Raw genomic sequence first — 24,934 nt, forward strand, 5'->3', positions numbered from 1 at the left:
TCTACCTTGTGACGTCACTGGGCAGCAGTTCATACCATCTCTGTTCGTGACGTTACTAGAGAGAAGAAACAACCCCTTTTTATCTCGTGATATTAATTGACAGAAGGAACAGTAGGTTCCCTGACATCTCTGTGGACTACTGGACAGCTCATGGATTTTTGTGTCGAGCGCCCTCTGCGATTTTTTAGCGGTGGATGTAGAAAACACATTGTGTTTTCGTCATTGACGCTGGTAATGCCAATAAACGAGAAAATATTGTAATATGTAATTATATATGTATATTATAATACGTAAAAGTACTAAGGTACGGTCAACTCAAACGATTCTAATCGAAACTCTCATCATTTCTGTGTCACTCTCAACCTTATCGACTCAGTTTCAAATAAGCTTGCAGCGCCATCTGTGATGGGAATTAAAATTAAATCCATCCCTCAAATACTTGTACCATTTGGCGATAACAAGGCTAAATAATCAATTCACTTCGACATGTTTTCCCTTCCATTTCCACTATTCCATTATTTTAATTCATAAGTTCCATTGCTAGATTCCATTGCCTGATGATTATAGTTATAATCTATACTGTTAATATTTAATTTGCATAAAAGTACAATAAATTAACAATATTACTGTGTAATACTGTCTGAAATAAATCGAAATTGTGAGTGATCTATAATGCAGACAAGGTAAGTAGATAAACCAATCAATAAACTTACTCTTTCGTTTTGAATTGTCACCTCAAATTGTACAAATTGTTCCAAGATGGGTAGTACCACAGTCAAAGGGTTAATAACTTGAAAACGGAACCCCAAACATAATTTCGTTATTCGTTATTTCCCTCTTATTTTGACTTATAGAATCATCATCTGTTCAGTTGTATCATTCATTATGCAACTATATACACACGTCGAAAGAGCAGAGTTACTTTATAACTCGGAGAAGAGTTCTTTGTATCGACAAAGAAGAAATAGAGCATGAAAGTTCACCGTCTCATTTTCGATACTCGGTCAAAATCATGACGAGGACACGATTTTATCGAGATCTTTGGTCGTTTCATTCAATCTTTTCCCGCCACCCCCTCGCCGCCCCGAAGGCCGATATACGCGAGCTTTATCGTGCATTCGATCGACGCTCGTATCCGCAATATTGTTCGAGAAATCGCCTCAAGGCTCTCCCCTGTGCCCACAATGAGACACGAAGGAAAACGTCTCGCGGATAAGCCGGAAAATTTCTTGAACGATGTGGCGCTGTATTTTCGCTCTAGATCTTCAAGCGTATCTAATGGCGATCGATATATAGATACAATGTACGTGCAAAAGGCTCTTTTTTAAACCGAGGACGAAATGGCGCCTCACAATTTTACGACGAACGAAATGGTTCTCTGGTGTGCTACTTTCTAAATTACTTGCTCCATATTCCCGCTATTGTTAGAGTTTTGTATCACTGAAGTTGCATGGAAACGTAATTTTAAGTGTGTGAACGCTGGAGTATTTAATACCCTCACATATTTACAGATGTTCTTGTTATTTTATTCACAAGAGATGAATTTCTCTTACGCAGAATTATTGTAATATAAGAACACGGTGTTACTTGATATAGGTTTACTGTTCACGAGCTTATAGCAAGGGATATTTTTTTTAGCACAACTTGCGTGTTAACAGTTTATTCTTTTTTTGTCGAAAGTGTGAGTGAAGGTATGTACGTGGCAAACGAAATTGTTTAAATTTAAATAATAATAGCAAGTGTTGAATATATAGTATTCGACAATAGGTGTCAGAAATTTGAACTATGTGTCAAAATAAAAAGAAATTAAAATAGTTATTAAAAAAGATAGAAATAAATAGTTATTAAAAAAGAGTTAGCTGACAAAATTTTAATTCCTGGATCTCAGAAGACCCGCTGACAGCTCTCTGAGTGATAACGAATTTATAAGGGCGTATTATACCGTATTATATCTTCGTTTTTAGTAATATACATGCACAGCGTAACCTTTTAGCAGATATGAGTCGTAATAGTTACAGGTATGCACTAATTTACATACCACTCGTGGTCGTATGTGTTAGGGCCGCGCCTGTTAAGGGGTTAATATCTGGAATAATGGAATAACGGGGCACTGAGGATGCTGAATATGTAAAATAGCGTTATACAGCATTCTTAAAGCTACTCTCATATCTCAAAACCACTCTCTAGCTTTTTTTCTTTAATCTCATCTCTGATGAGACGAACACCAACGCACGAATCAACCTTAGAAACCTGTTTCTCATATTCTACAAGCTCGCTGTTGACGAATCGCGAGATTATAGCAAATCGAGATCGTAGTTATCAGTGAAATTGCATTTCGAGGAGGCTGAACTGCATAGAGCTTCTCGACTCTTCCTTTCCACGTACCTGGATTTCCACGAGCAAAGGTGAAAATATTTTTCTCGTAGCAAGGTCGACAAGCACCTCGAAAATGCTCACCTGTACAGTGAAAAGGCAGGTAGGGATGCGAGAGGGTGGTGGGTAGGTTAGAAGTAATTTCGAAATGCACCAGGCTGACGAGAGGGCTTGATGTTCAATATTGACGTTAATGGACAGTTCGTTTATATCGATGTTGTATGCATTTTGCGAAATGCACAGAATGTATTTGCATCGCAGGAGTTCCTTCGCATTAACAGCTGACGTGACGAACATCTCCCAGGTTGCTCTTTCGCGCTTTCAGACCTGGCGACCCTTCGATTAATTTTGATTAAGTCGGCGACCGTTTGTCCTGCAGCCTGTCTGCTCTCAGGCGTTGGAGTTAATCCTTGTCTGGTATGAGGGCATCACAGGATTTACATTGACTCAAGTTTCCATCTACGATAATGGAAAATATTCATAGAAAATTGACATTGGATAAACTAAAAAATCGTGAATTTTTATACAACATTTAACACTATTAATCGTTCTTCATAAGGAAGTTACAGTGACCTTCTCAAGTCATGCTATAACACTAATGCCATACCAGTTAAAAATACATTTCACTGATAGCTTGGTTCTCAGATCAAATTGTCGCTCTTAATTATGAAGTGATCTTCCCCAAAAACATTTCAAATATTGTCTGTGAGTGGTCCTCTAAAAAGATACTGATGTTCAGCGTGGCCCACGCTCGTCACCCTCAGTTTGCTAACGAAGTTACAGTGTCTGGTGACAACGGACACACCCCCTGGTACATTCGCATAGCCCCAGATTTGGTTTACGCGAGGGATAAGTTGGGAGAGAGAGGAAGGTTGGAGGCTCTGGTAGCCAAGGGAAAGAGAGGACAGGCTCAAGGCCGAAGGAGGGTATCTTGCGGAAATTCGATGCTAATGAAGGAAATTGCATAGATGCCAAACCAGTATTTCCCCTATCTCCCTCGTCCTCGCCGCCAGCATCTTCCTATGAAGCGGTAGTAACGAATTTCTCCCCTGCTTTGCGTCTACGAGTCGTGTCTCCGAGCTCGCTAATTTTCTATTTACCAACTCGGTATGTACCGACTGTTACTTCCTTACATAATTCTCTACTTGTTCATATACTTTCTCGCTATGCTGCTGCGTCTGCCTTATGTCTAAGTAGATGTAGTAGAATATTTCTTGAGAGGTGTACATACATACATTGTAATAATGGAGTTCAGTAGGCAGCAAATCTGAACATACCTGAACTGACTCAGACACTCTGGGCCAGAGTATGTTCTCGTTGACCTAGAACACGTTAGAATGGAGGCAAACCATGTTCTAGTTTTAGTCTCTATAGAACATGTCCGAAGTAAGTTTAAATATGTTCAAAACCATTTAGAACATGTCCAAGTTGAGATACAAAATGTCTGGGCTGACGTAGAATACGTTTATACACGAGTCAATGCTGGTAGGTGCTGCGTTAGTTCATATCCACTCTCAATGAGTTTAGATTCGAGTGTTAGGCAATAGATCAAAATCCAGTTTATTTGAAAAAATTGATTTTATAGTTGTCCCTTGTCTATGTTTTATATCCATTATTCTATTTTATTACTCAATTGTTTTGCACTGTTAAATCAACTTGCGCAGAGAATATGTGGATAGGTCATATGAAAAAATGGAATGTAGAGTCCGTTATTTATGGTCCACTGTACGTCGCAGTGTTTTATGGGATAATCGAAGAATATCGAGAGAAATCGAGGGAAAGAGGATTATTACCCTATAGAATTCAGGGTCGGGACGCCCTTCCGCGACGTTATCTCTATCTCGTCAGAGACGTCGCCCTTATTTAAATGGGCTGCCAATGGGAGCGGGAATAGAAGGGACGTTTGCAGAGGGTTGCCATTCTCCTGTATCCATCTCCCGAGTGGAATGGAGGGGAAGGGTCTATAGCCAGAAACATCTTTTTGAAAACGTAATCGACGAGCATTTGTGCTTTTCAGAAGTTCGTACCGCTGGAATTGGACGAAGAATTCTCTTCGTTCAAGAGTTTCCATACTTTGAACAACCATTATACTCTTCGAAGGATTGAGAATTACTAAAGATTGTATGGTAATAATTTTGTTACGAGAGTAGGTCAAGCATCAGCGTTTGGAAAGTCCATGATACAATGAAACTCTGCTTTGCTTCAGCTTATTCTTAAACGTTGCTCCCGCAGATAATTTCCTACGATGATATTTCTCCCGGTTGGAAATGCTCGGAAATGAAAGTGTCCGCGCGGGGAATATTTAAAGCGCATTTGCGTATTCGCGTGCCGGAAAATCAACCCTTCTCTTCCAACCCTCTGGGTGAGTTCTTTTCTAAGATTCAGTAAACTGTGAGAATCTCGATACTTCGAAACATATCGTCGGATTACCTCGAAGTTTTCTGAATAATTTCTCAGCAAAAATCGCAGCTGTGGCGGTTCTCCCATCTGCAGTCGAAAGGAAAACTTAAGCTAGTAAAATTTCCATTCGACTGCAACCTAGTTCCTCACCCCAGATTGCTATCTATAAATTAATTTATCGATTCCATAGACACCAGCATTCGAGCATGTCCGCAACTAGTGTAAGCAAATGAAAAGAAATCGATCTGCTAGCAAATATATATGCCGTCCCGTGGATGATTCCGGTTCAAAAGTTTACTTCGTTTGCAACTGCATTCGTGTTCATTAAATTGCAACCAGACCAAACAAACGCGCTCCATTTTTCTTGGTTGCTTCGAGGCTGTCGATATTTCGTTAACCGCGTATCCTGTAACGCTGTGGATCCAGGACTGAACTCATCGAGCAGTATCCTCTGGCAATTACGTGAATGAAAGTTTGTTTACGTGACCTGGATACGCGGGAGGGAATCGAAGGGGAGGAAGTACCTCATAAGGGGTCGAAGGTCCATTCGTAGTCGCTCGAAGACTGATAGTCAGTTAGGGGAGGGCTAGGTAGCTTACGCCTCTCTCTTGAATTCCATCCCTAATAATAGAGTCAACTTGCGTTAATTACAGAGCCAATTAACGAGCAATTCAAGCTGTTATCGATATTCAAGAGCCAACTCATTTGGAAATGTATTTTTGCGGTGGATGTAGCGTGAACTAGTGACGATAGTAATTAAGATATGAGAATTAGGATAAATAGTTTAATTATAATACGAGGGTTCTTAGTAACAGAGTCATCTGTTTAACTAGATGACTATTTAACCTCCTTGTAGCTGTAGATAAGATATCTCACCACCTTATGCCATTGCGCTGACACTCAGGACGGGATATCTCACGACCTGATGTCGTGATATGGAAGATGGACGAGATACCTCGTCCACAGTGTCCTAGTAGCTATGCAACATCGTGAGGTATCTTGTTCGCAGTGGTGAAGGGATTAATAACGACATGTAATGCAGAAATGCATTATACCGAGGTGGTAAAGCACTCTGTTCATTCTTTTTTTTCCTATCTCCCTAAATTCCAGTTTCTATGCCGAACTCTTCTTTATTGCACAAGTATTTAGAAAAATGATCTTCTCTCCTTAGAACTATAGTTTTGCACGACCGCTACGGTTTGCTACATGCTACATGCATGTCTCTCAAGACAAACGTGGATAGATTTAACTCATTCAGACTTCAACTTAATTTTTCAAAAATTTTATGAGTATTTGTTTTTTACTGAAATTAAGAAGGTTTGAAAATTATCTATAAAATACGAAAAAATCTGTATTGCATGTGGGACAAGTATAATTGAGTTTAGAAATCTTCAATAAAGTAGGTTCAATCTTTTCCTACAGTTAAACCCGATACGAAAGCTATCGATCCTATCGGATTCCCCTATACATCAGATGGACAGTTTCGTGCGTTCAGACACCAGAATTTGGTGGAGCAGCCTCCCCTGGACGCTACTCGATACGTACTTCTCGTTTCGAGAGGCGATCGGCTATTTGCATCTTTATGGGGTGTTTTAGCTGCCCAACCCTCTGTAAACGTATACACGCGTTATTGCCTCATTTCAACGAGGGTCACTCGTAGGTTAGGCCATATCGATGAAATCCTGTCGAATGAGTTGAACCGCGAATGCTATGTAACTTGTTCCTCTATAAACAAGAGTTCCTCTACGTTTCTCTAGTATTTTTATTATATTGAACAAAAGTAATTTAAGATGTTCAGTATGTTAAGGTCTCTCATGAGGATTAAGGTTCACAATACAAATGTGACTTTTTTCTTAAGTAATTGATTGGCACTCTCTACGCAGAATTTTAATTATTTACGAGAAATATCCTAAATTCTCCACCTTGGGAGATTCGCAATTTTTTCCTGATTTTTAATAGGAATTGTATTGTAAATCTAGGAGGTGAGATCTCTGTCAATTTTAGAAGTTAAACACTGAATCTTGCATTCAACAAATTTTCTAAATACTCAAACCAGTTATATTTCTGTTATTTTGTTAGTGTTTGACCATTCGAATGATTTTTACGGATGAACCAAGCAGAGCACAGCAAGTTATGGCGCATCGAGAAGGCCTACGTTTTCGATTTCCTCTTGCTGGTGACCGCGACGCGCACTAGCGAAACAGAACAAAGCCACCCTTTGTCGTTTGCTCATCCGCAGTGGCTGCCGATTCAACGAATTTGCTTCGATCCTGTCCTTTGGCATATTGATCGCGTCGCAACCGCAGCAATCAACACTTCATTCGTTTCTGAATCTTGGATGTGTTAAACTGCATGGAGATTGCTAGCTTGGGTCACCGTCACGTCACTCAATTATCATTAAATTCACTGTTCGCGCTTTATATACTCAGAAAATTGCACGATGTCTGCGTAAGAAACTGGAAACTGGAAATTGAAATATTGTACCTATATTTTCTATGCATTTAATCCTTTTCTGTGGATCACAGCGACTCCACTGAATCGAAGAACTCACAACAAACGCGACCTTTATCAATTTTTACATTTTTCTAGGACAACAGAAAAATACTGCAGCACATTTAATTCTTGTTCAATTAATATTCTTTTCAACAAAATATTCACCACAATACACATTACATTTGTGCTGGGGTAAGTTTCATTATAGATATTATAAATTTTGATTCTGACCACTAACATGTTTTCCCATAATAAAATCGTAAAACTTGACAAGGGCTGTTTTTCATAAAAGCTCTTCAATTGCTAACATAACAAGTACTGTCACCACACCAGCCGAGGTTTAATACTCCAACTACTCCAACTACTTTAATAATGTCTCGAAAATTGCTCGTCGTGTCAAGACGAAATTCCCCAAAGTTTCCAAAAAGTCTTAGCAATCTGGTCTTCCGAATTGACGGGCGGAACTTGCCCTCGGCCTAGCGCGGGGCGGAAGTTGCGCGACGGTAGGGGATACTCTGTTACCTTAACGAATCCATTAATTAAAAGTTAAATCGAGTGTATTTTCGTTCACGTCCTCGCGGCTGTGTTTCAGCCTATTATTCATGCAGGTCCTATATTACCTTCACTCGGGGACCAAATTAATTTCGATTCTCGCCCCTGCAGCCTTTGCCTGTCCAACGACGTCGAAAAACACGAAGTTAAACATTGTATTTATTTCGTAAGTACTGAGGTTCGCGTGATGTTCAATATGCTGTAGTGTATTGCTGGTTCGAAGAATGCTTTCCAACTGTTTACGATCGTCGAGTGCCTTATGAATTTCCCATGGGGAGGTATATTATGGGAAAGCTTGCAGTGAACGCCTGCGCGGTTCTGGATAGAGAGAGATTTATTGGAATATTTGTATGTTGCGAGTACTCGTCTATTACAACATCGATTGCTAGCTTTGACGAGAACGATGACACAGTCGAGGTTCCCGCAAGATTGTTTAGGAAGCCTGGGCAACAGGCTGCAAATCGATTCATATTTGGGTATTATTATTATAATGATTAAATCAATTCTGGTTAATAAGTCCTTTGATATGCATGGTTAATGAATTACAGCGTGTTACTATCTGCATAATGTAGTACAATTGAGTGCGGAACTAGGTGCATAGTAATAATTACCTACCATGGGACCATTGATTATGGAAAAGGGGATTCTAAATATACGTAATTATAGAGACAATTGAGTAAGTATTGTTAGATTGGAGGGTGTACATATATAACTGTGTTTTAGAGCCTTTCTTTTTCATTAGGTTGCGAATAGAATGTTGGGAATAGAACTATTAAGGTTGAAAATTTTGTGAGTAGATAATTTAAGGTTGCGTATAAATAGAAGTTTCAAGATTGCAAATATTGCGAGTAAAGGTTACAAATATTGCGACTAGAGGTCTCAAAGTTGCAAATATTGCGACTATAGAGATTTCAAGGTTGAAAATATTGTGAGTAGGAGTTCCAAAGTTGCAATTACTGAGAATAGGAATTTCAAGATTGTGGATAAGAAGAGACAAAATTACAAGTATGAAGACTAAACCTATTAAAATCACGATTCTACATAAAAAAGAACAGTTGAAAAAGTATTCTATCATACAAGTAACCTTAGATCCGAATTGAAGAAAAGACCAATTTCAGGTATATCACGATTTCCGTTTTTTGTTAAAGCGTCACGTAGACCGCCAAGAAAAGACAAACTTCCTTCCTTCGCTTCAAACTCCGCGCTTCTTTGCTTGTTCTTCATTCTTTCACAGACACCCTCAGTCCCTGTTACGACAGAGCTTCCTCAGAAAAGAATTGTTTTAATAGACCGCCAGCGTCGCGGGAACAACTTATTTTCCAAGTGCCAAGCATCCTCCAAGAAATTTCGATGCTCTTGGGATAGTTCTTCCTCGTCTCGTACAATTTTAGGCCAGCTCGAGCTTCGTTTATGTTTCATCGACTAATTATCTTCGAAACTCTGGTTCAAGGACCACCTTCTGGAGACATCCTCGTGCAAACGAACAGGACGCAAAGTAGGAACGCAAGCGAGCATGAGTCAGTATATTTAACTTATTGTTAGTTATTGACTTAGCTGTACTCAAAGCACGGGAGCAACGGCAGGCGAGGCACGAAACTGAGCCACGTAAGCGCGTCAGGAAACATTTCTTACTGGGTCGGTGTTTGCGCAAATGATCACGGTATAACGAGCATCCAGGGCACGAGGACCTTCTACGTCCATACCTTAAAACGATTCAGCGGATGCAACTTGATTAATCCAAGCCTCTCGAACCATCTTCTCCCTCTCCAACCCAGCCTCTTCCTCGTTTTATATATGGTTTCCATCTCACAGTTCCCAAGTATCGACGACCTTACTCGTCCGTGACCAGGATCCAAAGGGTCCACTAAGTGATTGGCTGCGGTGTACGCGCTGGAGGAATTTACCGTAAGTCTGGAATCTTGATCGACTCGCTTGAATAATATACTGGGAATACCTCTTGGTACCTCCAACTTCGAGATGGCTGTCATTTACGATGACCAAAGTGTTATAGTAGGACCTTGATACTTGCGAAACTTGGATAGTTGTGGGTGAACTTTCTAATGAACTTGCATTCCGTCGAAGAATTGTGAACGTTTCGTTAGTTGAACGTAGTATTATATAGGAAAGTTTGTCATTAGCTATAGTTGCTCTTGACACTGTGATCCTTGTGATCCTGATCATCAGAAAATATTCTTAGCAGAAACTCTTTCTAAAGTCGTTAAAAACTATATTGTAATTGACACAATCTACTGTAGGCCTGGTCAACTCATTGCTTCTTGGAACAGTCTGTACTTCAGAAGCAACAGTCTTATACATATAGGAGATAATTTGCTTGTACACTAGATTTCTAGCCCTTATCGTGATCCCTGGCTCTGTTTTATGGCTCACGACGTCACTACTGAAAGCCCAGGTGTGCATCCATAATTTGCTGTACGAACCACTTGATATTTCAAGGGCGTCTGACTAATCACTGGTCAATACTACTAAAAGGCGTTAAGTAGAAAGACGAAGTGGTAATTTATTTCTCTTGAGCCGAAGGGATGAACTATATAAACACTGAAGAAAGGGGAGGAGTTGATCTTGTAGTAGATATATGTTTGGTTGAGAGCAGGGAGACACCTCCGGCGATTGTTTAGAACAATGTGGTCGTAAGGGATGCGAGCTAGGGAGAAACGCGCTGTGTACAATCTTGTTTGCAGACTAAACATTGATTCTCACGTTCCTTCCTCCCGAGTAGAGCGAACCAATGTATCTGAGCCATTTGGCTAGTGGAAACAGAGACGGATTCCACCTTATCGGTTTATCCTTGCGGAATGCGCCTTGTGTGCAGACTGCTTCTACCCAAGCTCTTCACAAATCCAAATGAAACATATTGAAAGATTAATACTCTTATCTGACAGGCTTCTGCTTTGTCAGTGATTCTTGTTGGAGTATTCGATCAATAACTTCAAAAGTTAGCTCAACAGCTATAGTAATTTGAGATTAATAATAACTTATTGTCATATGGATTTTTCTTCATTTTTTACTGTACAATGAAGGAACATCATATCTAACAAAATGTTCTTACGAATATTCTCCTATTTTTGTCTGAATATAGTGTTTCATCAGGTTCGTCGTTTTAACGAATCGATTGAGACTCCAAATGAAAATGAAATTTCGAACATTTAAGGAATATTCGCGCAATCCTCGACGAAATATGCGACAGCAGTCTGTCACGAATCCCAACTTGAATCCCGAACCGCGTAATAACGACGCAACAAGTCTATCTTGAGTAAGTTCGTTTCATAAAGCTGCGTTTATCTCTTTGCGAAAGACAGACGAAAGGAAGACAAACACGCTAACGAGGCAGGCTTCGTTTCGAAGACGGAACTACGCCATTTCCAAGATTATGGAGAGAGTTATTCTCGTTTTTCTTCGTGGAGGCAAGGCTTGATTAATTAAAACGTTAATATAATTAATCCGTGGTACGGTTTTCGACGGGTAGAAGATAGACAAGGCTCGCTCGTCTGGAAACGTTTACGCGTCGAGGGCTGGTCTAACAAGCCAGAAGACATCCTCCGCTCCTTTGATTTCTCTCTCGTTAAACGTTTGCACTGCCGAGTTTCGAACTCCTCCTTGGTAGTTCCAAACAATGGAGCTACGATTCGATGGATTTTAACGGGTTAAAACACGGGATATACTTTGAGATGTGATCTACCCTTTGAGTTCAAGCGAATTGCCTAAGCCAGTGTCTCTTGAAAAGAGAAATTGTGAAGCATGGCTTTATTCTTGGGAATTCAGATGAGTAGACTTCCTATAAATTGATATTATTAGAGGAATATTTTCGAATTAATATTTATCAGTAATAGAAAATTCATTGAATAGTTGATTCAAAATATGAGAAAAGAAAAATTTCTGAGACTCTCAAAACTCTTACCTTTATCTAGACTTATTAATTAAAAAAAAATATATATTTCGAGAGGTGTTATAATAATCCAATTACTATCACTCAAATAGTGAGTGCATAAATAACTTGTCAGACCACTATTCAATTATAATTCAAGCTTCAAACGATATTCTACTGTTAGTAGATTTAGTATTACACATATTCTACTGCATAGTAGAAATTTAAAAAGAAAATGAGCACATAATTGTAACATCTTCTAGGAAACCTGAAACTCCACCGTGGCACGAACTCTGTTAAGATGTTCCTAGCTGCTGTCGCGAGTTTAGCCAGTCTTCCCGTCGCTGGCGGTTCATTTCCTCTCCCAAGGAACAAATACCTTTCGAGCAACTGCTGGGAAAAAGCTTTGGCGGAAGAAATGAGCGACATTAACGCGATTAACCGTGTACGAGCGGCCAAAGAACATTTGTGAATAGCAGAGAAGCCAGCGTTCATGCAGCATCATTGCACTTCGTTCGTCCTCGAGAGCCGAGAGTCGAGGGCCAAACGAAGGGTGTCTTCCACCCTCTTATCTGGCGAAGCAGAGAGGTGGTGGCTTCCAAGATCGTACGCCTTCTAGGTATTGTATTCCGAGTACCTGTCCCAGCTCGTACTCGTCTCTCCGCCAGCAAACACGACGTCCTTTATTTTCGGGTAATGTTGCGTGATAACAACCAACGCTGCCTGGCCACTTTCTCCTCCCTTAGAATGGCTCCGCTGGGACGATTATTAATATCGTCGACCGACTCGCGAACAGGGATCGGATCGTTAACGGAGCATTGCCCAGGAGGATTTTGCTCGTTCAGTTTTTGAGGAAACGTGGCTGGGTGATTATTTTGACGCGTTCGTGACGATTTTAAAATGAACCTGGGGCTGAGGTAAATTGTTCTAAAGGGAGGGATCGTTTGTTCGTAGATACTCAACTTTTTAGGGAAATTTATGGATGGCTATTTGATTGGCGTCTAGGTGTATGCCAATTTCACATTGGCATGTGTAATCTACTGATACCACGTAATAAAGTGATGATCAAAAGTTAATAGTAATTCTGGGAGAATTATTAGCTCTTAAATTTGACAAATGTTCAGTTTCTCTTGTTCTTGGATAGTCGAGTTTCCAAATTAAACATTTTGTTTAATATTTATGTGTTCAAATATTCAGTCCTCCGATTTTTAAATATTTCTATTTTCAAATATCGTAACTAAAAAATTTTCAAACATTCTTATCTTTGAATGTTTAAATTTTCAAATACTTCAGTCTCCCAATTTTTAAGTACTTCTATCTTCAAATCTCCAAACATCTTAATTTTTTCAAATATTCCAATCTTCGATTTTTTAAATAGTTCAATCTTCAAATTCCCAGATTTTTTTAGACCCGTATATCTTCAAAGTTTTGAATCTCCCAATTTCGAGACTACAAAACCGAAAAGCTGAAATCTCCTCTTGCAGACACAATCACAGGTAGGTACAATCTTCACTTAAAAACGAAGGATTCTTTAAAGCTAACGAAGGAGGATGAATGAGGCAAATGGTACGAGCTCGTATCCTGAAATATTAGCTACTTTATTATTATACGAATACCATTCATACGTCACAAGTGAAAAATATTGTTCGAGCGAATTTTATCGACAGATTTTATTATGTAATATAAACTTACGTGTTATACATTGCTACATGTTCTTGCTTAACGGCTAGGTCCTATCTTCTAGGTCCTTAGATGCTAGAATGCACAGTGACTTGTACAGAGAATCATTCCCCTTCCTTCCCTTCGTCGCTCCGTCATTGATTTGTCATTGTCCTTTTGAACCTTTCGCGCGCAAGGGAGAAGAGAGAAAGAGAGAACACGCGGGGTCGTAGAAGAGCGGAAGGATAATGCGTGGGAGGGTGCGGGGATACGAAAGAAAGAAAGAATTAACGTGAATTAAGGAAGAAAGACGGAGGAAGGAGGCAAAGACAGAAGGGAGAAGATATACATTTACACGAGCGTCTCTTTGGTAACGTCTCCTCCTTGTTATCTCGCGCTTTTATTTCTTAGGCAAAGTCCAGCTACTACTCCTTTTCTCTCTCTCCGTGTCGTTGAAACTTTCGTTACGAAAGCATCCCCTCGAGCGTTTAGTTTATAAAACGTTCATCCTTAATGCTGCTAAAACTGCGACGGCTTGCACGGTCCTTCTTCCCGACAGAAATGAAAAGCCTTCCCGTTCCCCGTCAACGGTAGTATTGTGCTTCGAGAAATTTTCGCCGTTTCACGGATTAAGCGGACTCGCGACCGTTCGCCTCCGCGACACGTTTCTTTGTTCCTCTCGAACCTGAGCGAAGACGCGTTCTCAGCCGAATTAATCTCGTTTGTATCCGTACAACCCTCCACTTGTCCCTTTCACGTCGGATTACGATTTTTGCCGTACCTTTTTTCTCCTGACTCCAATCAAGCCTTCGATCATTAAATTAAAGCGAAATTTTATCTACTTTTTGGATTCCTTTGATGTCTGAATCGGTTGAAGGTTAGATCAAATCTGGATCGTGAAATTGTTTAATTTTGATTCTCGACAGGTTTTATTTTAATTTTTTTTTCATGTAATTTTGCGCGAGGAGTAGTATATTTTATGGGGAAATTAGTATTATGGTAGAAGGATAGAAGGGCAAGCCGTGCGCACAGCCCACCGTGGCTGCTATGATACGAGCCTATTAATTAACGAGTTACGATTAAACGTTAGTTGTTAATTATTATCGTTAAATTTACGCCTAAGATATAATACACTCACCTAAGACGTACCTGATGATATCTTTTTTTTTTTTTTTTTGTAAAAACTTCCCTGTCGTGGAAAGAATCTTTCGCGGAACGAGTCTTCTTGTTTAGATTTCTCATTCTATTTTGTAAATCTTGCGCGAATTCGACGAGGTGAAACAGGCGTCACGAAATTGCATTCCTGCGTCGATACTGTTTCGCAAACTCACTTTTCTGTGACCTTTCGATCGCGTTACTTATTCTTAAGGAAAACAGCATTGGGGGTGTTCCTGAGCTTTACTCTGACTACGATTTCTTTCACAAAGAATATTGTGTTCGATTGTAGAGGTATTTCCATTTGGAGCCTTGATTATAAGGAGATTCTTTTTGTTGGAAAATGCAATATAACATGTAGGTCTTCAAAAGTGTTTAAATAAGCTTATATGTAGATAATCCATAAATTTATTCGAAATCGAAAATTCGATAAAATTAGTAATCCAGATACAGGTGACTATCATTTACAGAAGAGTCAACTGAATTTGATGTTTTTAGAAGTTATACAATTTTTGAATACACGAGGAAAATTTATTCCATCATTTAGAGTTTTAGAGCGTGGAAGTCATTTCAAGATCAATTTTTTAAGAAATACTAATATGGATTGTTATATTTATCTGAACTTGTAATTTCTTAGTGATCAGAGAGATATGAAGATACGATCCAAAGGAAACTTATATATTTTCTTTACTATATTTGGTCATCCCCTAAACAATATTTCCAAAAATCATTTTATTTGTAAAGTAATTAATGCATACTGTTATTTTTAATCACAACTTTGTTAAATATTATATTCCACCACCATTTCCTATTTATCAGATAATTTTTTAAGTCTTTCTTCAAAGTATTTATCACTTTTTGAGCTAAAATGTAAAACAAGAAACACCATTATTTATGAAATTACCTAATACAATATTTACTATTTAATACAAATTGGAAATATACTTCAATATAAATAAATCAACCTGTATAACTTCGAAGCTCTACAAGCTACAATCTTCTAAAAAAAGAACTCCCCCACAACCAAGCCTCCAAACGCACATTTCCTTAAAGGGGTTAGCGCAATCAGGGTCAAGGAATCGCGATGCTGTTAAAAGGGCGCGAACACGAAAACACGTACACGCACAAAAACTTTTGAATACGTGTCCTGGACACGTGTTGCAAGAGTCAAAGAGGAAAGCGCAAAGCCAGCTTTGGACGAAGTACATGCAAGTGAAAACCTGCGATCGTGACGCGAGCCAGCCAACCCAGCCTGAATCCTCCCCGAAACTTTTTCATCGATTGGATTCTTCGTTCTTCACGCGTGCAACACACAAACAGACATATACACGCAGAGGCTCGCATACACACGCAGGCAGCGTTCTCTCGCGCGAATCCAATGGGCTAATTGCCTTCAACGCTTCAGTCTCGGGGAGCTGCTGGAGATTTTTCGAACCATCGGAAAACTCCTGTACTTTCTTTGCTTTTCCCCTCCTCTCTTTGCTCTGCTTGTTCGTTTTCCTTTTCCGTGTTCACGAGGACGACCGAATCGCTCGGTTGGGTATCCGGCTCGAGGGGAGCTGGATGCGCCTCGTGTTCGAGTTTCAGAGAATCCCCGCCTGGAATTCGTTCCATGGCGGCCAGGATAATTCGTAACCCGACTCGAATTCGTTTGGCATTTCGCGTTCGAATTGCAATAAATTTCCTTTCGATTTTGGTCGGTCCAGACGGCGGGACAAAGTCGAAGTTGCATCGCGTGCCTTTTGTAACCAGCATTTCCATGGTTCATTTTAATCCTTGTACGACGAATGCAGGGTCACTTTGACTCTAAATACAGTACAATATGTCAGAAGTATAATTAACTTATTTGTAAGAATTATACAAAAAATACACTTATTTCAGGTATCAGGTGGAGAGAAAATTAAAAAGAAGCAAAGTATATAATGTTCAAAATACGTTTTTCTATATAATTTCTTCTCGAAATTAGTTTGCAATAGAAATTCTATTATGGGTAAAAATGCACCCTGCACTCGTCTCCCATCTTCGTCGAGGAGCATTCGTCTTCCGACGGTTAATCGGTACGAGAAAGATGAATTCAACGCGGAAGGTTTCGTTAAAAATAAAGTAGATCTGGATATAATTGGAAACGCTCGAATTGTTTGCTCACGTCCGGACTTGCAAAAAATATCGTGCAGGAAACGCAGGCCCGATTGGCGATCGATTGAGAGTTGTATCGACGAGTTTCTGCCCTCGAAAGTAGTTCAAATTAAACGCTGTACACGCCCTGATTCACTGTTTCCTCTACAATTTCTTCACGAAGTCTACAATACTTTAATGTTTCCTTGAGAAAGTGTGTCAATTTGTTTAAGGGCCACTGAGTTCCAATCAGTTCATTCTCTGATGGTCGATTAATTCTTAATTGGCGGGGTGGAGTCCTATGCGTCACTTGAGCGTTGTTAAATTATGGAGTCAAACGAGAGTATACGTATGTACTCTCTTTGAAACGATTATTTACTGATTGGTCTACTAATTCTGAGTAGCTTTTGGTAACAAGTTTGTGTATATGGATCAAGTGTCATTGATTATTGTTAGCATTTTATATAAGTGTACAGAGATGTCCTGTAATAGATAGTTACTTACTACTTCCATGTTAAAATCTCTAAGTTGAAAGAATTATATTTTTTCAAATTCCCAGTCATTCAGAATCATAGATTTACTTCCTAATTTTCAGAACAAAATCCCTTCCTCCTGATAACTTCGCTAGGAAACCCCCAAAAACCACGACTATTACTAAACACCTCTGTGTCTTCCTGTTTTCGCTGTCAGAACGTACACGCGCGACATTTGACATCGCGAATGAATGATCAACAACGGGTCCCCCAACAAGTGACAAAAAAACCTGAGAGATATCGAGCGAACTTTCGAGGGACGAGAGCAGTCGGATCAACGATCGTCGATCGAGCAGCCTGACACGCCAGGCCAGGGCGTCGTCTCTCCTGGGAAATTGTTGACGCTACAACTACGATAACGTTATCGACGCATTCTAGCCGATCACTAATGACGATCCACCGCGTTCATCCTAGGTATTTCCACGCGCAAGACCCGCTAGGGCGCTCCTCGAATCCCTCCCATTTTCCCGATCGGTCAGGGTGAATCGTCTCGATGGGTCGATGGACCGCGTCCACGGTGTCGCATCGCCGACGACATCGACTACCATTGATAGCTGTCCACGAGAGATTTGCCATCGGAGCAGGGGCTCGCGCTGCCGCACCATTTCGTCTCCTTCAGCGGTGGACACGAGGACCCGCCGCGCCGCGGCTTTATCGTTACCTTCCGCGTCCTCTGGGTCTCGCCGACGCCGCAGCTACGGCTGCAGGCACTCCACGGGCCCCACTCACCGACCTTGCAGTCCCTTGGAGGACCTGCAATAATCGACGAGCGTTCTTACTTGATCCATAGTTGGTTAAACTCGAGCGGAATAAATTGTACGTAATACTGAACACGTCGATTCAGGCTGCGATTGGGAACGGGATCGGCGTGTCGAGACAAAGAGGAAACGAGGGGCCTTTGATCGCTTACGCGGGAAATATGATTATCGGATCTGGTTTATGCAGGAATGAGAGTGAATGAAAGATTGCGTGAATCAGTGATTCGTTATGTTGCATTAATACTATTACTGTTTCTGTATCCTCTTTGATAGAGTCATACTTTTGTGTCGTTTCGAAGGTCTAATCTTAACCCTTGACTGTTCTGGTGGAATGTTTTTCCGAACTTTGTTATCGATACACTTCAGATAATAATTGATTATACTAGTTGCAAAATGGCATACGAAACAATGTGATTTGACGGAAGATTATTGGGTTCTGAGGGAGCTATCTGTTAGTAGCGAAGAAAAATACCAATAAATATATTTGTATATTATGCCTGGGGTTTTGCAGAACCTTATGAATAGTTAAGGGTTAAGAAAAAAAATATAAAAATCTCCATGTAGACACACCTGGTAAGTTTGGAATATTTTAGAACGTACAGAAGTGTCTTTTTTGTGTAAATTTAACATAATTTATCTTTTGCAGATATTTTTAATCTGAACTGTGTAGTTTCTAAACGTAAGCTTCTGTAGTTTCTAAAATACTATGATTTGTAACTCAAACGTAAAGTTAAACAAATTTTAATAGTAAACATGAAGGATTAAGAATTTAGAAAAGACTTCAATATTAGGTATTTAAAAATTTGTAAGTAATCCTACAAAATAAAAGCCTGCATATAACTAAACATACCTTTAAATATTAATTCTTTCGGTACACAAAATTTATACAACTATGAAGAAAAGCAGTATCTACTATAAATTTTTTACTACTATTTTACACTACAACAAGATGCAAAAATATTCAAAATTATCCAAAGATGCAACCAATTCAATTTCATATTTTTTTGTAATTGTTGCCCTTCCTCCATAGTTGGACAGAAATATCTTTGACAGACACTACTTATGACATGATCTACTAATATGATTATAAAGAAAGTCCTCAAGAAGATAACAGCAGAATTTATGTACTCACGTGCTCTTAATCGTTTTCCTTTGGACGTCAGCTTATGATGCTTCATCCTGAACCTGTGCTGACGCTGACTCCCGATGTCGGTAGAATTCCACGAATGACCCAGACTGTTCCCATTGGTTGCGTTCGCCATCTTCCTCTGAATATCTTCAAAAATTTGAGCCTTTTGAACCTCAGCCATCTGCTTGTATTTTTGGTAGTAAGGCCAGCCAGATTTCCCTTCGTATTTCGTGGCCTTCGGTGCAGGCGTCGCCGTGAACCTTGGCTTCTGTAACGCGTACGATGACGCGATGCTGTCTATGATTGCTGCTTTATTGTCTCGTGGAACGTCTGTCACCACCTGTCCACTTCCTGTCGTCGTCCAGTATCTGCGACAGAAATGGTTCGTGTACAGGTGCTGTTCGAGTCAAAGAAACCACTGTTTCCATTAAAAATAGTAGAAGTACTGTCGAAGGCAGACGAGTTGTAACTAGGGTTGCTCTGAAATTCTTGACAGCGAAGGGAAATTCGTGATGGAGTAGGAGAGAGGAAACTGGGACTGTCATTGGGCGTTGGGACTGGTGGGGACAGCTGCATTGTGTTGCTAGACGATGTCCCCACCAATTTCAATGGTTCCCTCTACTCATGGTTGTCGGTTTCAACCCTATACGTAGGGATGATCAACATCACATTCGTGATATCGTGACATCATGTATATTTATATTATATTTTTATTATACTTTTGGGTACATATTCGTATATTGGATTTCATCATATTGTTAATGTTAAATTTACTTTTATATTTCAAATATTGGTTTCATACTTTCATACATGTTTAATACTACGTGAAGTGTTCCAGAAAATATCAATAAAACGACTAATGAAAAAGGTTGATGATTTAATACAATGATTATGTACATAAATAAAATTTATTTTATGACAATTTATTATGATCCTAAATAAATTTAATAAAATAAGTTATTGTTTGTTGTTTCTAATAACAGTGATTGCCAGGAATCCTCACTCTATTCCAATTCCCTTTCTATGGCTGTAGGGGAAAAAGGTTTACGTTGCATTTTCAAAAAATTCGAGATAAGGTCTTAATTGAGATCTAGAATATAGACTTTATATTGTCGAAAAAAGGGATATTAAAAGAATTCTTTCACTTAAAAATAAAGGTTCAAGAAGACGAAGGTCCATAAGACACTAAGTTGAAAATTTTAAACATCTCAAAAACAAAAAAATGTGACTTAGGTGATTTTGCATCTAATTTGCATCACAGATACCTCTTTGAGATGATCTGACTATCTAGATTCTAGATATATAACTTTATTGACAAGTACCTTCTCCTCTTTTCACCTCTCTCTCTCCATCTTTGCTAACCCCATCACCATCATTCTATCATTAACTATCACACTAGTATTATGCAAGTGAATACTTTCTACTTCCTATAGCAAACCTGAGAAGCGTTTCCATTGTTTCATGGCACCCTAAAGACTCATCCGCGCCCAACAGTAATAGGGTGACGCTTCTTAATTTATTTCCCATGCATTTGCATGATTTCAATTTCGCCAGACATCTGGCTCACGTTCTGATACGACGGCTCTTGTGATTGGATCTCCGACCGTATTTCTCGTGTCGAGTAGATTTTGTTCGCTTGTATCAGGATTTCTGATTGCTAGTGAACTGATTGCTGGTAACAGAGCAACGATCGTGGAATATTTCAGAGAAAAGGGAAAGGGAATCAGAGGTGTTTCTTTTTTTTTTAAATATACCACATTTTCGATCGATGCTTGTAAAAATGAATTTTCCAGACAAGAGGTTTGCACAAGTCGATTTCACCACGCGACAGCCATTACGAGAATCGCGGGAAAAGTTCACTTGGCATACCTCGTTTACGTCCTCCTTATTATTAATGGTCTCGTTAATATTAAAAATTGTTGGCGTCGTTATTTGCTTTACACGGTAATTTACATTTATGCGGATCCAGCGAAACTATTTTTCACTTCCTTTCCACGCGGCCTCCTTCCCGTCCATGAGGGGTTTGTAAACTTCGCGTAAAACAGCGAAATAAACTATGGTTTCGTCCGGGATTTAATTATCTTTTTTCCAGGGCAAACTGTGCAACCAAATGAAGAGGAAAACACTCCACATTTTTGCGGCCATCCACCATTAATACACAATTCCAGGGGGATTGTTGCACCCATGAGTTGCGAATTAACTTTCATTCAGATTCCACGAATTTCGTGCCTGTTATCCAATATCTCTGCAAATTGTTATTTTAAACAATTCAAGCGAAAAGATAATTTGAAAACGATTTTTTAAAATTCAGTCGTTCCCTAAAAAAAATATTTCAATAACCCTGTTAATATCAAGGTACTGATCTATGGGTATATTAAAACCCTTCTAACTCCTAATTATTTTTACTGTTAAATGTATAGAAAAAATATAAATTTCTTTTGGTTAATATGCTTTGGAAGGATTGATCGACACGTGGAAAAAATTTTGTTCACCAATAATAATATTTATAATGAGTACAGAATTTTCTTTTGATCCATGAAGTCTATAGAAATATTGGCTTGGCAATTGTCGCTGTGCGTGTGGTAAAGGGGTGGTCACTAAAAAACTGAAGTTATTGGACCATCCCTTAAATATTGTTTATCAGGGTCCCATGGCGATTCGAACGGTTTTACAAGATGACATCGATCAGAATGTATCGTTCGACGAGAGGACAAATGTATTTGTCGTGCGCGCTTCACCGTATGAATGGGAATTAATTAAGCAAAACGTCACCCTCGCGCGTGTAATTGAACATTTATTTACGAAAATACGTTATTATATCGGATTTGCAATTCAGATTACTCATTAGTGCGACCGGTTGGTCGGTCGGTCGACAATTTTAAAATGCAAATTCTCGGCTTGGCATAAATTCGCATCGGACAGCTGACGTAAATTCTGGGCAGCTGGTTGTTTCTGGTTCCCGTCGCTGACGGCTTTGTGAAAAATTTACAGTTAGCCTATTCGAGACGAGCAGTCGAAACGATGACGTGGCCTCCTCAAAGCAACGCGGAGTTAGGTTTAAAAAATTCATTGTTGCTCTACGATGCTCGCTGAAACTGCACGTTCACTCGTTGCTAGCTGTGTCACGAATCCTCGCATCTTTCCTTTATAAGAACAATTGTGATCTTTTGGTGGATTCGCAAGGGAAATGTTCAGATCGTTCCATTTTCAATCTACATAGTGTATTTTTGCTGCATGGTAATTTGCCGACTTTTGATGTCACTAATAGAATATTGAGTAATAGAATATCAAATAGTATTGTAGACAGTCGATGACTAAATTTGTATATACTCTTTTCTTAAATTGTTTGGAGGGAACACTGCTCTCAGGTAAGTATGTCCAAAGTAGCTACGCTACTATAGTATGCAGGGTAACGACAGGTGTCAGAACATTTAAATGCTGATTCTACATGCTAAAATAAGTCGAAAATCAAGAATGACAAAATTCTCTTCGAGGCTTTTTTTCTGTGTTATTAATTTTTGAAGTTACACGCGTGAGGTGTCTGTGTCTGACTTGAGTTATTCTACTGAGGTCTCTACGCTTAACTTGGTGAATGCACGCCGACAGTAGAATAAGTCGTAAGTCAGACATCTTTCACACGAACTTTAGACGAGCTTGAAAGAATTAATAACGTTGAAAAAAAGTCTTGAATGCTTCTTTTCATACCCCTTCTAGCCAGAATAAAATGTTTGGAAAACACTATCGTTTATACTTGATATACAGCTTGTCCAAGCTGAAGCAGGCCACTTAAATATCTCTTTTGTTTCTAATGACACGAAAATGGTCCGTCGTTATTTGAATAGTTTCGAAGGAGGAATATCATGGGATAATAATCTTTTCTGTAGAATCATTTTCTTAGTTTTTTTTCAGATATTCGTGTTATTAAAAACAGAAGAGATGATTAGGTGATCTGCTTCAGCTTGGCCACCCTGTATGTCAAATATAAACGATAGTGTTTCTCAGATATTTTATTCTGGCTAGAAGGGGTATGAAAAGAAGTATTCAAGACTTTTTTCAGAGTTATTAATTCTTGCAAACTCGCCTAAAGTTCGTCTGATGCATGTCTGACTTACGACTTATTCTACTGTCGGCGTGTATCAATCAAGTTACGCGTAGAGGTCTCAGTAGAATAACTCAAGTCAGACACAGACACCTCACACATGTAACTTCAAAAATAAATAACTTAGTCACCCTGTGTTATTAACGAGTATCATTATCTATTGAGTATGACTACTGAGTATCAGCATCTATCTGCTACATATTCTACTATTCCACTATTCAAAGACTTTCATAGCATTCTTCGAGTTTAACATGCTCTGCTTCCATCCATAATGGATCTACTGAACTTTCCACGCATTTTCTATTAAATCCAAGGTGATTAAGTAAAACTACTAAGATCTTTTTAACTACTGTCTTTTCTCTATAAGAAGTAACAGGCGTGTTTCCAGGGGCTGGAGCGTTTCAATGGAATCGTTTCGACCCTTCTAGACGACCATCAACGCCTCGAAAATTACTCGAGAAGGGAACCCGCGGAACTGCTTGAGTCGGTTTCTCGGTTAACGCGCGAGTTTCTTCGAGCGATAAGCGCAATCGAACCTCTAGATTATCGCTCGTTTCGTGTCGAACGGTTGTGGCTTCGTTTGGGGCCGATATCCCCTCGACTTGGACGGGGGAAAGAGATCGAATCGATGAAAGCCAGGTTCGACGACGTGTGAGAACGATGGTGGTTTTAACGCCACGTCAAAACGATCACAACCTGCACACGGCTATTCGACCGTTCGCCGCAAAAACTCATCGTCGTTTCTGCTAATCGTTCTCACACGTCGCGTCGTCAGAGTTGCTGGTCTCCCAGCCGTCAGTTGATTCCGACGAGCGTTATAAAGGGCACACCTTCGACGATTTATCTGCGTCTAGATGTTAGCCGTTTCTCTTGGGTATTATCAGCTCCCTGCTGATGAAACTGAAGACATCGACAGCGAATTCTGGCGACCAATAGGACTACCCTTCGTTTATCACGTTTCTTTGCTACAGGCTGGAGGGTCGTTAATGAAGAGAAGAGCTACTCTTCAAGAGTGGGAATTTCAAATGTTTAAAGCTTCAAATTTTTCAAATTCTTAAATTTAAAAATTTTCAAATTTTTTCAGTTTTCATTTCTCAAACTTCCCAAACCATCAAATGTAAAAATTTTATTTAATTTTAATTTCTTAAACTTCTCAAACCTCCAAATTTTCAATTTTTCAATATCCAAAGTTTCAAAGTTTCGAAGTCTTTTTAAATATTTACTCCTACTTTTGGTTCCCAATCCTGAAATTCTGTATTTGAACTCTGAAAGCTCAATCAACGTGATTCCACCTTAGTATGATAAGGGTTAGCCTTTTGTGGGCGAATGTCGACAAATAGTAGTCCGAAGTCATGTAATATTAAATGATTCGGTCTACAAGGGTTTAAAGGCCCTTCCATGAATTCCCCTCTCATATCCAACTTCACATCAGTTTTCAAACTTCAGTACCCTATAAATTTTTCTGAACTTTTCCATGACCAGCCTCTCTGTTCAAAAGTAAACCTCAATAGTAATTTTCAAGACTTGTCGTGTTCGAAATCGAAACAGTCGAGGGTAGAACTGTAATGCACGTTCTATGCGCGTAGCTCAGGAAACATTTACCAAAGCAGCAAGTAAAAGTCGCGTTCGTTTGAGACGTCGCGATACGAAGCATCGCTCGATGAGACTGTTCCCGCGTAAGCCTCGGAATAAAAAATAAATTTCGTTCGACAGTATTTCAATTTGGTTAAAAGTTTCGCGCCTGGAGCAACGTATTTTACGCTTGTCGCTGAAGCGCCAGCGTCC

General features: G+C 39.5%; 1 protein-coding gene across 1 annotated transcript in view; it reads right to left on the minus strand.

Moving 5' to 3' along the window:
• Positions 1-17,376: 17,376 nt before the first annotated feature.
• Positions 17,377-24,934, minus strand: part of LOC143183566 (spondin-1) — a 153,917-nt gene continuing 146,359 nt past the window's right edge. The window contains exons 6-7 of the mRNA XM_076385139.1: positions 19,054-19,418; positions 17,377-17,916 (exon numbers count right to left, since the gene is read on the minus strand). Coding sequence (XP_076241254.1) covers positions 17,705-17,916; positions 19,054-19,418 — 577 coding nt within the window. The 3' untranslated portion in view covers positions 17,377-17,704. The remainder of the gene's footprint in view (positions 17,917-19,053; positions 19,419-24,934) is intronic.

Source organism: Calliopsis andreniformis, chromosome 9, assembly GCF_051401765.1.
Source record: "Calliopsis andreniformis isolate RMS-2024a chromosome 9, iyCalAndr_principal, whole genome shotgun sequence".
Lineage (NCBI taxonomy): Eukaryota > Metazoa > Arthropoda > Insecta > Hymenoptera > Andrenidae > Calliopsis > Calliopsis andreniformis.